The 13,101-nt window shown below is 45.6% G+C and overlaps 1 protein-coding gene across 2 annotated transcripts; it reads left to right on the top strand.

Annotated features, from left to right (window-relative positions):
• Nucleotides 1–1,522: 1,522 nt before the first annotated feature.
• On the top strand, nt 1,523–13,075 carry EIF4H (eukaryotic translation initiation factor 4H). Of its 2 annotated transcripts, XM_083875087.1 has the most exons (7): nt 1,523–1,616; nt 7,002–7,183; nt 8,087–8,151; nt 8,259–8,355; nt 9,008–9,073; nt 10,916–11,074; nt 11,195–13,075. In XM_083875087.1, exons 1-7 carry the CDS (start codon nt 1,558–1,560, stop codon nt 11,329–11,331), a joined length of 765 nt encoding a protein of 254 aa, XP_083731213.1. In that variant the 5' UTR covers nt 1,523–1,557; the 3' UTR covers nt 11,332–13,075. The 2 variants fall into 2 exon arrangements, with proteins under 2 accessions (XP_083731213.1, XP_083731214.1); XM_083875088.1 differs by lacking the exon at nt 9,008–9,073.
• Nucleotides 13,076–13,101: the final 26 nt, after the last annotated feature.

Raw genomic sequence — 13,101 nt, 5'->3', positions numbered from 1 at the left:
CTCCCCGCTTCCTCAGTCCCCCATCCCACAATAATCGGATTGCTGAAACGCGCTGTGCCGCAGGCCAGCCGCGATACACTCGACGGACACATTGATTATTTCAGAGTTAATCGCCACCACACGGTGCTCGGTGGTGTTCCGCAAATCCAACACACCCCACCGGGCTTTTCGTACCGTTATTTATACTCAGAAGTTCAGAGTTAGTAACTTTCCACGTAGTGCCCGTCTATCGGGATTGATAATCCCGATATGGTTTGTAATTTACAAGCTGTGTAACCTCAGATAACTTCTACACATGCTGAGGGGAACGGTCCTCACAGGGCCTTTAGAATTATAATGAACATAAATCAACTATAGGATACATGGACCTTGAGTCTTTTGCTAAGTTAGCAAAGTATACACAGACGTGCACCAACATCCGAATTTAATACATCCTTAATGCTCATTTAATTCCAGGATGTCCTTGAGTGAGGGATCCTGGCTGCTGCCTGCCCCACGGGTTGGGTTTCCTTTCTTGCTGAAAGTATGCGAAGATCTTACATTGAAGAACATGAGATAATCTTGACACATTCCAGACTCTGCAACAGCCCCGCTCCCCTGAGCTCCGCGTCCCCTCCCTGCTCCCCATCCCTGCTCCTCCGCAGGATTCGATCCCCTCAAGGGCTCCCGGGCTTCCCTCAGCCGGTTGGGATCTCTGGAGGGAGGGTTGGATCCACCCCGGATCCCGGATCCTGGATCTCAGCGGGGGCAGAGGGGCAAAGCCTGCGGGCTGAGCCGGGACGGGCAGTGCACGGTCAGGGACATGAACTGTGGGTACAGCTGGTTATTTATTGTGTGAGAATCTGTCTGTGGTTTTATTAGAAAACATTAAATTACGGCCTGGCAAAAGGAGACAAACCGCTTGGTACAAATGGTATTTTTAAGGACACTGTGAAACTCTGGGGTACAGCCCGTTATCTCAATCTGCAATAAAATCCAGCACTATCCTCCAGCAGCCCTGTGAACGCTGCGTGTTGCTATCCACCCGCGGGAGGGCAGGGAATGACCCCGGAGGAGGATCCATCCCTGTTATCACCGCGGATGACTGTGACACCCGGAGCAGGATCCATTTCCATGACCTCTGTGCTCCCTGCCCGCAGCGACAGCGGGATGCTCGGGGAACCGGAGCCGCGGGCTGGGCTCGTATCAGCGCCGGAGTGTCCAACGCTCACCGGAAGCGTTACCGCGGCCCAGCCCGGGCAGATCCCGAGGGGATCCCCGACAGACTGCGGGCATAGCCAGGGGCAGATCCCAGGCAGCCCCTCCGGCAGATCCGGAGCAGATCTCCGGGCAGAACCGCGGGCAGATTCCAGAGCAGATCCCGTCCCCGAGCCGACGGCAGAGAGCCGCGCGGCGCGCCTCCCGACAGGCAGCAGCGCGGACAGCCCCGTCGGGGCGGCGAGCTGGGCGCAGGCACTACGCGGGGCAGCCCTGGCCCGCGCGCCGCCCTATATAAGCGTTGCGGGGTCCTCGGGCGCGGTCCTGTCACGCTCGCACGGGGACGAGGCCGCGGCGGCGATGGCGGATTTCGATCCCTACGACGACCGGGCCTACAGCAGCTTCGGCGGCGGCCGCGGGTAAGCGGGGCCGGGGGCGGCGCTCGGGGCTCCCCCGTAGCTGGGACGGGAGCGGGGAGCGGTGGCCCCGGGCCGGGCGCGGCGGGGGCGCGGCCGCAGGGCCCGGCCTGCCCCGCTCCGCAGAGATAGCGGGCGGGGGTTGCGGGACGGGGGCGCTGCCCCTGGGAACTGTTCGGGCTCGTTCTGTCCCCGCCCGCCCTCCTGCAGAGCGGGGGGTGCCCTTCCGCCGGCCGCGGCGGGCCCGCTTTGTGCGGCGGGGTGGGGGCTGCGGGTCGAGGGGGGGGTCCCGGCCGTGCCCGCGCCGCTCCTGCCGGCGCCGCAGGATTCGGGGCCCAGCGGCTCGGGGGCGCCGGGAAGGGGCGGGAGGAGGAGGGTGTCGCTGTTCCCGCCGTCCCGGAGGCGAGCGGAGGGGGGATTTAGGGAGGTGCTGGGCCAGAGCCAAGGAAGGCCTTGAGGAGGTTGTGCGGGGCCGGAGCGGGATGGGCGGAGGGAACGTTCCTGAAGGGCCGGAGCGGGGCAGGAGGCCGCTGTGCTGGCGGGACGAGACGCCCCCGGGAGCGGGCAGCGTTGTGGTGCCTGCGGCGGGAGGAAATGGGAGGGCTTTGTGGTGTCTCCGCTCCAGCAGCGCTGGGAGCCGCCGTCCCGCGTTATCCGGGGCTCCAGGTGCTGACTGCAAATCCCTGAGCCTTGGCAATCGGGCTCGTCTCGGTTTCTTTGCCGAAGAGTGTTTTTAGGGGAGGAGCTACGGAGACAATAACTAGTAATTAGAAGTTTGTATTAAATCAGGAAGGTGCAATCAAACAATTGATTTTTATGGAGTTTGGTGCTGCTACATGTTTTTTTGTGTACTGAAATAAAACAATAGGCATAAATGTGTGGAATAAACTTCCTTGTGAAGCAAGTGTATTCACAAGTGTATTCTTCCGTTCACAAGTGTATCACTGTATAATCTAATCTTCCAGGGTGTATTTCCTGATCAATAGTGTTCATGCTCTTTTCTGCTCTTGGATGAATAACTTGGTTTTGTTTCAGCCTCTTGAGGTAGCAGGGAGGAGCTGCTGGAGGTAGAACAGCAGTAAGTTTTTCTTGTCTTTGAAAGTACTCTGGCACTTCAAGCTTTTCAGGCTCATTTTCATGCACTGTTTCCCTTTGTGCCTAATTCAGAGATATCCCAGAGCAAACAGATGATGTAGCCACTTGCATTTCTGTTATTTTTTAAAATTTTGTAGCCAAGCAGCCTTGCCAACAGCCTAAAGTGGTACTTGACCCATTATAAACTCAGATATTGCAGCGCAAGGGATCCTAGTCAATTTAGGCATATTCTGTGAAGCAATAAAATGCCAGTTCAGATGTTATTTTATATTCAGATTCCTGTAAGAGAACTTTAATTTGCTGTCAGGGAAGAGGTGGTTCCTTGCTGGGTAAACTAAAGGCATCCTGCAAATTGCTAGATGTCTTTACGAATAAGAAAAAGCACCTATTCTAATTTACCTGCAGTTCTAAACATCAGATACTACTAATATTAGAGACCAGTGTATACTCCTATGTAATTTATTGTTATCATTATTAAGTTACTAATAGCTAATTCACAATTTACAGGTCTCTGGCTGTTGTGTGAAGTCCTGTAATACATGAAATGTAGTGAAAGCATGACTGTTCTTGAAGGTTCTGATTAAAGAATCCCACGTTAATTTAAAGTGGCTCCTGCTCATTTTTAGGCCCTTTGGGGCTGCAGTAATAGTGTAAACTCAGCTGACATGGAGTAGCTTTTGTGGAAGCTGTATTTTGCATGACCTTTGGTGTACACAGGGAGTGAGCACAGGATTTCAGTGTGACAGATGGGAAATCAGTGCCCAGCAAGTTCTGACACATGTCAGTTTTCTGCCTCTTTCCCATAATCACCAAAACAATGGTGGAAGAGCATCAAGATATGACTGGTGTGATGAGATGGGATTTTGCTGCACCTGAGATGTTTAGTGATGCACTGACTAAAAGCTGAATCATAATATTAGGGGTTGCAGAAGTCACTTTGTTCCTGGTGAAGAATGTGATGCTGACATAAATGACAAAAGGCTTATTATGAGCTTTTTAGAAAGTATTTTGGAGCCCAACACTTGACAGGAAAACCTGTATTTAAGCGTATTGAGGCCTAGTTGAAACTGAAAGTCCATAGAACTTCTCAGAGCTGAAAGAAAGGGAGTGTTTCCCACTCCTGGCTCGCTGCTGGTCTGTTTATTTAGGTGTGGCTAGGAGTGCTGAGCACCCTACTAAAGTTCAAGATTCACCTGCTGAAGTGAAATTCACAGTTCAGTGAAAATGAGGAGTTGGTCCTTAGGCTTCTGGCAGCTCAGAGCCCATGTCTTACCCATCTAGCATTAAAAGATACCTCCTAATTTTTAGGCTTGGGTAAGCATTTTGCTGAAGACGTCTGATACTTCAGACATGTCCTGGGTTGCTTGAATAAATGGGGTTTGAATTTGATGTTGTGGTCTTGGGGGGTTGACACTGTCCTCATGCTGACCCTTGTGCTGCCCCAGAAAAGCTCTAATGCCAGAACCCAGGTGGGCTGTTGTGTCTGTGCTGTGCAAAAGGTAAATCCTGAGCTTCGATCTCTAATGAAAGGCTGTTTAACTCAAATACAGGCTTTCAGAATAGTCTTCATTTTGAACTTCTGGCAGATCTTTTCTGGAGACATAATTAAACTTTGCAAAAGAGTAGCTTTAAAATGGGAGTTTAGTTGTTTTCTACCCAATATGGCCAAAGTCATTAACTCAGCCCACCAAAATTTAATTATGGGGATGTTGTTAGAAGGAAGCTCTCCCCTTCAGCTTTCTGCTTTGGTTTTCTGAGAAGAGAATCAAGTCATATCTTTCAGGTTCTCACAGTAAGATGACACAATTATTACCTAATTGTGTCCAAGCAAAAGTTTAGAGTGGGAAATGCAGATGTTTATTCAGAACTCTGGTTTGCCTAGTTCAGATGTGTTTTCAATTATTTTTTTACTTTTGTCCTACTTTGTTGCAAATGAGAGAATCTTCTTCCAATCTTATTGTTTGGTTGCTGAACTCAGTCCTTTTCTTTTATTTCACTGTTTCAGTGAAAATGTAGGGAAGTACAGAAACAGTTTCTTTTTGTGTTGCTGTACCTGAATTCCATAAGAAACTTGGTTTGAAACTTAGTTATTGACCATTCCTGTTCTTCGAATGGAAACTAAAATATCAAAGGTACAGTTACTTATTTGATAACCAAAGCCTTAATATCAAATTGGATGAGAATATTTAATTTTTTTACTTTAAAATCAGTCTGGATTTCACAACAGGGCGTGTATTTCCACACATGCAGCCCGTGAAGTCCTGGAGCACTGTGGTAGGATGGAGGTTTGTCTGTAGCACAGAAAATCCTTTTGGGAATTGAGAGTGTGGTTTTACAAGTGGCTCAGATAGAGCTGAGTGGAGGTTGCTGATGAGAGTTGTAGTTCCAGCCCTTGTTCTCCTCCTCATTCCCATCTTGGCAAAGTGCCCTTTGCAGCTGCCCAGATCACCTTGTTGGTCTGGCTGAGGGCTCAACTCCAGGATGGGTTTTTGGGTGAATCAGTTCCCTGTGAGATGACTGGCAGCTCAGGGGATGTCCTGAGAATATGTACAAGGAGAGAAAGCTCCTTTGAAACTCAATTCTGATGCTCCTGTAGGACATTAGCATTAAGATTTTCTTTTTTTGGATGCAAGTTAATATGGTATGTTGGTAGCTGTTCCTAATGCTGTAGATGATAAATAAAGACAAAGGCATGGAACTAATTCTGTGTATTATGGGATTATTTAGAAGAGCAACTCTGTTTACTTGGAGTTCCTCCTTAAAACTCAGTCTTGTGACTAAAGTAATTCACAACTATTACAGCTTTAGTTCTCCAGTACCTTTTTGACTTGTTAATGAGACAAAGGCAGATGAGGAATATTGTCAAAAGTGCTAAAATGCAAACCTGGGTGGACACTAATTAAAGATATGTAGATTGTGATTCAAATGGATTTAGCAGCATGTTGATAGTGTTGGTGACAAATGATTGGTGCATGGAACTGCTAAATAAGGCACAAATGACAGGCTCACCTAGGAAGAGTTAAAAAATCTTATTCAAACTTAATGCATTATCTGATTCATTAGTAGTAAAATATTTATTCTTGAATGAAAAAAAATACTGTCAAGTACCTTGCTTGCCCAGTGGATTTTTTTACTAAATGCAACCAGCCAGAATAAAAGGAAATGATAAAATTATTTGACCTTCTGGATTTTAGGAAAGACTCCGCAGCAAGTTACTTGGTCCATATCACATTGGCAAATCCTGCTTTGGTACAGCTTGTATTCAGACACAAGCAAAGGCCAGTAGAAGGAAGGTGATAAAGGGAAGGTGGACAGAGTAGTAAGTAGATATTTAGGTAAAAGTCACAGGTTGCTTATGTGGGGCTGATGGTGTTGGAACCAGCAGCATCCTGTAGTCTACAAGTCTAGGAGCTTTAACTTCAGGTTGCCTTGTACATACCTTGCTCTCTGTACAGAAATTCCAAGTTGGCCTTTGAGGATTTGGCTCTGCAGGAAGTTCACACAGGTGTTACATTACTACAGTAAAGAATTTAGCTGGTACAATTTAGTTCCTCAGCACCCAGTGCCAAGAGTTTAACTGGTACTGAGGGACAAGGCAGGAAAAGACCACCCAGTTCACCTCTGTAATTCACAAGACAAAAGAAGTAACATCCAGACAGCACATGTTGTTTTCTGCCTCAGAACCCCTTGATCAACCAAATTTATTTTGTGTTCAGTTCAAAGCATTCCAGTCCAGATATCCAACAATTGTGGTCACAGCTTCAGACTTGGGGGAAGGTGTTTCTTTTAAGCTAAATGTTGCTGAGATAATTTGGATGATTGTGGAGTGGGTGTTGGTAATGTACTGTTTAGTTAAAAGCGTTGGATCCAGCTTAATTTCTGGATAAGTTGACAAACCTGTGCCATGCAAATCTTCATCACCATAAATTATTCTTAAAATCTATTCTAAGATAGTTTTTTTTACGAGGTAGAGTTTTTTTGAGCAGGGGACCTTAGAGGTAACCTTATGTTGCTTTCCTTAATGAGTTGTGGGTTGAGAAGTTCATTCATCACCTCATGAATGAGTTCACCTCGTAATGTATTCAGTTTCTCACTGAAATACTGCATCAGGTAATATACTGGAAAGGAGTTGACCAACAGTTCAGGTGGCAGGTACAGGCCAAAGGATAGAAAAACTAACCAAAGCTGAGAGAAAATGGACTTGCAGCTGAGCACAGCACCTGAGCAGTGCCGTGGGCTGCCCTGTGGCTGCGCTGGGGGGCAGTTCCAGAGGCTCTGTGCTTTTCCCAACAGGTCTCGTGGTGGTGGCCTTGGCTCCCGCAGAAATAAAGAGCTGCCAACAGAACCCCCTTTCACAGCCTATGTGGGAAACCTGCCCTTCAACACTGTCCAGGGAGACATAGATGCCATTTTCAAGGATCTCAGCATAAGGAGCGTACGACTAGTCAGAGACAAGGAAACAGACAAATTTAAAGGTGAGTTTTCAGAGTTCTTTGGTGCTGGATGAAAAATTAGTAGGAGAAAATGTCACTTTAAAAGGGAATTTCAGTCTAAAGCACAGTTGTTCTCTGCTTTTATGTTGACTTAGGCAGGTTTTCTTATTCACCAATATGTAAGTGTATCATTTGAATGAGAGTCACTGTTTCATCATCCTGTGATACAGAGTAACCTGAGTGAGCAGGCAGTATTTGCCCTGACATAAAAGAATTTTCTCAAACCTTGTCTGGTATGAATTCTGGCCCACTTAAGCCCCATGACCTTGAGTATTGAGAAATTCCTTTACTTCAGAAGATACCCATTGCTTCAGCTCTGTCTTTTTTTAGTAGACAGGGAGAAAAAGCAAGTAGATAACCCATTCAGGCAGTTGCTTTAGAGGATGCAAGTTCATTTGCTATGGGAATTGTCTGGTGGAAATGGACTATATTTGTAAGTTACTTTAAGGAGTAGAGAAGACTTGCCTTGGATAACAGAGAGCTCTGAAAAGGAGTAAATCCACTAAATGAAGTGATGACAAATCACACTGCTGACCACGTAAGTATTTCAATTTCTTGTTTAAACCACTAGGAACAAAGTGTCAATATTCATCTGAATAACTGCATGAAGGCATAGATCAGATCTAATCTATAATGAGAACCCTGTGGAAAAGAGAATTAGGCTCTTGGCATTCACAGGGTGCCTCGAGTTCTGTTTCAGGATTTGCCCTATCATTAACAGGTGCAGGTAAATGTGTTCATTGTTGGTGATGATTGGTTTCTGAGCCATGTGCACATCACAACTCATGTTTAAAAGAGAAGGAAGCTATTAGCAGGCATGCAGGAGGAGTAGCCTCTTACAAAGGCTTTTTAAAGTGCTGTTAACTCGAGATTTGTTTCTTACAGGATTTTGTTACGTAGAGTTTGATGAGGTGGAGTCACTCAAGGAAGCTCTTACATACGATGGTGCAGTAAGTACACTTGCAGTTAATTTGTGAAATCAAAGACAAGCATAAGCCTGAAAGTCTTTGGCAGCCCTTGTGACAGATCCTGAACAGATTCTCTCTTGGTTTAACAGCTCTTGGGTGACCGATCACTGCGAGTGGACATAGCAGAGGGCAGGAAACAGGACAAAGGTGGCTTTGGCTTCAGAAAAGGCGGCCCTGATGACAGAGGTGACTCCCCTTTTTCTAAGTAGCTTCTTAAATATAATGGTTGTAGTATGGCTTCTGGTGCTGATTGATGCTGACAAGGCATGCAAGTGAACATGAAGGTTATACTGAAAGGTGAAATTTTGTATGTATATGTGTTTCTAACCAGCTGCTGCTGCTGCTCCTGAGGTGTCTGAAATTTAGCTGTGCTTTGTGTCCAAAGGCTGGATATGTTGTCACTCCTAACCCAGGAAGTGAGACCAATACCCCTAATAACTTGTTGTGTCTTGCAGAGGACAATCATAAGCCCAACAGTCTGATCTGCTACTATTTTATGATGATATGTGAAGAGTAAGCACGTGTAGATAAGTGCTTCTTTTGGAGTGTGTCTCTTGTTCTAGTATAAAAACATTCTTGCCTCTAGTTGAAGGTTGGTTGAACTGGACTCACCAGAGGTTTCCGTTGAATGTGTATTAAAGAAACTTTTCTGGCCACTTATTCTTGGTTAACTTAAACTGAGTGTTCCTGTGCAATGGAGCTTGATAGTACCAAAAAGAAAAGGATTTTCCAGCAGCATAAGTTTGAATATTGAAAGACTGAAACATTTGTTTGGTATTCCCTTGCTCAGTCTTTCCCACAGCTTCAGACTTGAACACAATTGTGGCTTTTTTCCTAGGAATGGGAGGAGGTTCCAGAGAATCCAGAGGAGGTGGATGGGAGTCCAGAGATGACTTCAATTCTGGTATCAGTATTAACACTTATACAGATAGGAAGCCTAAAAGGCACTGAAATGTTCTCATTTTCATTTGTCACCATTACTGCTTTGATTGAATCTACTGTATGTGCCAGCTTTGGACATCCTGCAGCTGTGGTGGGATTCCTCGTGGGGAATCTTCCGTTGCCTTGAGAGGAAAGTGTCTCAATAGAAGATTCTATGAAACAACCATAAATGACAGAATTCTTGTCCAGATGTAGCCTATGGGTAACTGTTTTAAGCATTTCTCAAACATACAACTAAGTAAATTTCTGAATAGTAGCAGAAACAGACAGATCATGTAGGAAGGCTGATATTCTGTCAGAGCAGAGGGTTTCATCTTTTCAGGGAGATGTGATGTCATTATACGTGTGTCCCTGAAGTAACTGATGTCTCTAAAGTCAGACTAGTGTTCCAAAGCACTTGTAAATGCAAAATGTTCCTGAATGTTTAGGCCTGTTTTGGTCATGCTGCTGCAGCAAATGACTGAGCTTGCTGAGTGGAAGGTAGTGATGGATCCACTGGGTTTGCTCTTGACTTCCAGTCAGTTCCAGCTATTAGAATGCAGGGTGACATTAACACAATTGCTTTTGTCCTCTGAACTCATGGGTTTGGTCCATTTTCTGATGGGGAGATGTTGGCAAATACAAGTTTGCAATGTCTGGTCTCTGCGTGAGTGGAATGAACAATGTAGGAGAAGCAAAGCGTGCCGTTGCCCCTGGCATGGACTGGAGCATGGTGCTGGAGAGAGGAGCTTGCTGCAGTGCTGCTTAACCTGCCTTTGGAGCTAAGTGTTCTGTGTCACAGCTTTGTACCTTCTTTGGCAGCTTCTCCAAACGTGGATGCATTTCAGCCTCTTAAATGCTGGATGAGTGATTCCTGAGCCAAAAGTTTAGCATTTCAGTCTTAGCTGCTACAGAAGCTTTTTTTCTCGGGTTGTACAGCCTTGCTGTTGATCAAATCTTTAAAGGTGGCTTGTTTGGCACTGAAGTAAGGGACAGCTCTGCCAAGTACTGAAGTGGAAAGGAAAATCTCAGTTGGGAACCAAACAACTTTCTCTTCCAGGCAGCTTCTGAAAATCTGAGTGTATTCCCTTTCTGTATGCTGATAGCCTGAAGTGTCCTCCTCCCACTAAAATCCAGGCAGTGGGGGCTTGGGGAGATACTCAAGGGTAATCACTGGTCCAGACTGGAACTCTGGTCAGTGACAGATAGCTCTTGATTTACTTTTTTGTTTGATACATAAACTGAAGAAACACTATCAGCTTAAAGTCTGATTGTGGTTTTTTTTCCCCAGCCCTGTAATTAGTTTAGTAAGTGCCTGGTCAGTTCATAGTACAGCTAAACAGCCTTGGGGTTTTTACTCTGTTTTTTAAGTGCATTTCAGTACTGCCCAGCTATTTTTTCCCTTTGCTCTGCTCCTGCAGGTTTCATGCTGAGGCTGTAGCCAGTGTGATGATCTGGCTATGGAAGTGCTCTGAGCACTTGTAGTGTAGTCTGTCAAGTCAGCTAATGATGTTAACAAACTGAAGTTGCAGCCAAGGTTCATATTTTAAACTTGCTTGACCCACTCTCCACTACTCCAGTAAGCCTCTAAGTGGATAAAGCACTCTCTGAACTTGGCATAGTGTACTTGGTTTCAAGTGGAACCCGGACAGCTCCTCCAGAAGGTGCCAGAGCTCTGTGAAACAATCTGTCTGCAGACAAAAGCTCTCAGTGCAGCACCTTGGACTGACAGCGGTGACTAGCAAGGCTTTCCAGTCATCCAGATAAGTCTAGATTAAAAACATTGCAAAAGATGCTCTTTAAATTCACTGTCTTCCATCTTCAGGATTCAAAGATGATGACTTCTTGGGAGGCCGGGGTAGAGGAACCCGCCCTGGAGACCGGCGGCCACCAGGTGCCTCCATGGGAAGTGGTGGCACCGGTCGCTTCAGAGATGGGCCTCCCCTCCGTGGGTCTTCCATGGACTTTAGAGAGCCAACAGAAGGTAAACTCCTGCTGGGTGGGGTTTGGCCTTCCTCTGCAGAGGAGGCTCCTGCTTCGTTGTCAGGTTAAAGCTCCTGGCCTTCCCAGGCAGATCTCACAAGTGGAATGTTTTTCCTTGCAGAGGAAAGAGCACAGCGACCCCGACTGCAGCTCAAACCTCGAACAGTTGATACTCCCCTCAATCAAGTAGCCAATCCAAACTCTGCCATCTTTGGAGGAGCCAAGCCCCGGGAGGAAGTAGTAAAAGAACACGACTGAGTTTGGGGTTGAGAGGGAATGGGGAGGCGGGAGAAAAAGCAAGACAGTACAGAGTGACTAGCTCTGCTGGAATGTCAACCCTGCAGTTTACCATTCCTGCCATCTGGTATTTGTCCTCTTTGAAACCGAAAACACAGAGCTTGTGAATGCATGTCAGCTGTTAACAAGTGGTTTTTTAGTACGTTCTTGGCTTTGCTGTATCTAGTGCCTGCTTTGTGCTGAGTTTCCCTCTTCTGTTTCCTTCCAAGCAGCACAGTTGACAGTAGATAAGGCAGTGTGGCTGCTTCCACAAGTGTGGAGGTCTCTGGACAAAGGTGCTGCTTCATTTCTTCCTTTCTGGGTTTGTTTTACTTTTAGAAGCACAGGTTAGACTTAGTTATTTCCCTGTATTGTTTCCTTTTACTTCCTCAGTGTTCCTCTTCTGACTTGCATGTCTCGTTCTGTATTGCTGTGGCTCTGAAGAGGAAAACTGAAGAGTCCAGATGAGTTGAACAGAAATTTACAGTTCTAACCAAGTAGTGAAATACCATTTATGACAATTGGTGATAGTCACTGTTCACAGCAGAGCCCCTTACTAAACTAAGGGGGGCAGCTACCCTTTCACATGGGTTGCCAGGAAGGATCAATTTGATGGATGCCTTGCCTGACAAGCCTGCTGAGTAGCTGGTGGAATCAGTATGGATAAAGCCTCTGCCAGCAGCCTCTTCCTGCTGGCTCTTGACTTCCAAATGGTATGATGCTACTACAACTCTGAGCTCAAGGTTAGTGCTGCAAAGCCATGCCTGTTTGAGCACAACTGCTCACTGGCTCTTCCTGCTTACTTCTTTGGGTTTTACATGTTTGGTAAATTTTTAAATGAAGTTTCTACAAATAAAATTGACTTTTTTATTTTTGTTGAAGGAGTGTATACTTTGCCATGCAGTATTTGATCGTCACTATCCCCTGTATTTCTTTGCCCAGTGGGGTACAGGTTTAGGACCTCAGCTTTCAGAATACCTTGAAAATGGGCAGATTAGAAATCTTTCTGCTATAGATTCTCATGTAGAAGTTTGGGTAAAAAGCATCTGTTGTTACTACACCTCTCTTCACTTGAAATGTTTCTTGTCAGTGTTGTATGGGAGGAGGGAGGGGAGGCTGAAGCAAAAGGAGAAATCATTAATGTTTAAAACCAAAACCTGGTTCTACCACACTGAAGTTTGGACATGTCCAGTGTCTAGGAAAAGCTTTGGGCCCACCTTGCCAGTGCTGAGAGCCTTCAGATAAACCAGCCAGCACCCCAGAGTACTTACCAGAGGAGGTTGGAAGCACGGCTCCCCCACTACCAGCACCACTGCTAGTGATGAATTTCTTCCCTGAAGTTCCCATTGTAAGTCAGAGTCCCAGCAATTTACAGAACTACTCTTTCCTTTTTTCTGCCTTTCACTTAATCTGCTTCTGAGATAAGAACCATTTGTCTAACACTAATACTTAATTTAAGACAGACATGCATTTGTGTGGTTGTATTCCAAACCAATAATTGATCTATTTACATCTTCAATGTGGAAAAGATTTTAAGAACAAATTCCCATATAAAAAACTCACTTCTAGTCAAGGCAGTTGACTTTTAAATGTAAAAACAAAGAAAAAAAAAAAAAGGAGGAATTCCAAACACTTAGTACATTCTGCTTCATAACAAAATAAATTTATGGATATGGTATTTTGTGAATGATCTTTTAAATAAAAGAAAACATTAAGTAATATTTAACATTGGTCTTTATTTGAGTCTACTCC

This window comes from Zosterops lateralis (assembly GCF_965231275.1).
Source record: "Zosterops lateralis genome assembly, chromosome: 19".
Lineage (NCBI taxonomy): Eukaryota > Metazoa > Chordata > Aves > Passeriformes > Zosteropidae > Zosterops > Zosterops lateralis.
This window is presented reverse-complemented; position numbering and strand designations above follow the sequence as displayed.

Excerpts from the sequence above, each read along its gene's own strand:
- EIF4H (XM_083875087.1), top strand. The coding sequence starts at position 1,558 with ATGGCGGATTTCGATCCCTACGACGACCGGGCCTACAGCAGCTTCGGC. Across the intron at positions 8,356-9,007 it reads AGGCGGCCCTGATGACAGAG|GAATGGGAGGAGGTTCCAGA; the intron begins GTGACTCCCCTT and ends CTTTTTTCCTAG. Across the intron at positions 9,074-10,915 it reads CAGAGATGACTTCAATTCTG|GATTCAAAGATGATGACTTC; the intron begins GTATCAGTATTA and ends TTCCATCTTCAG.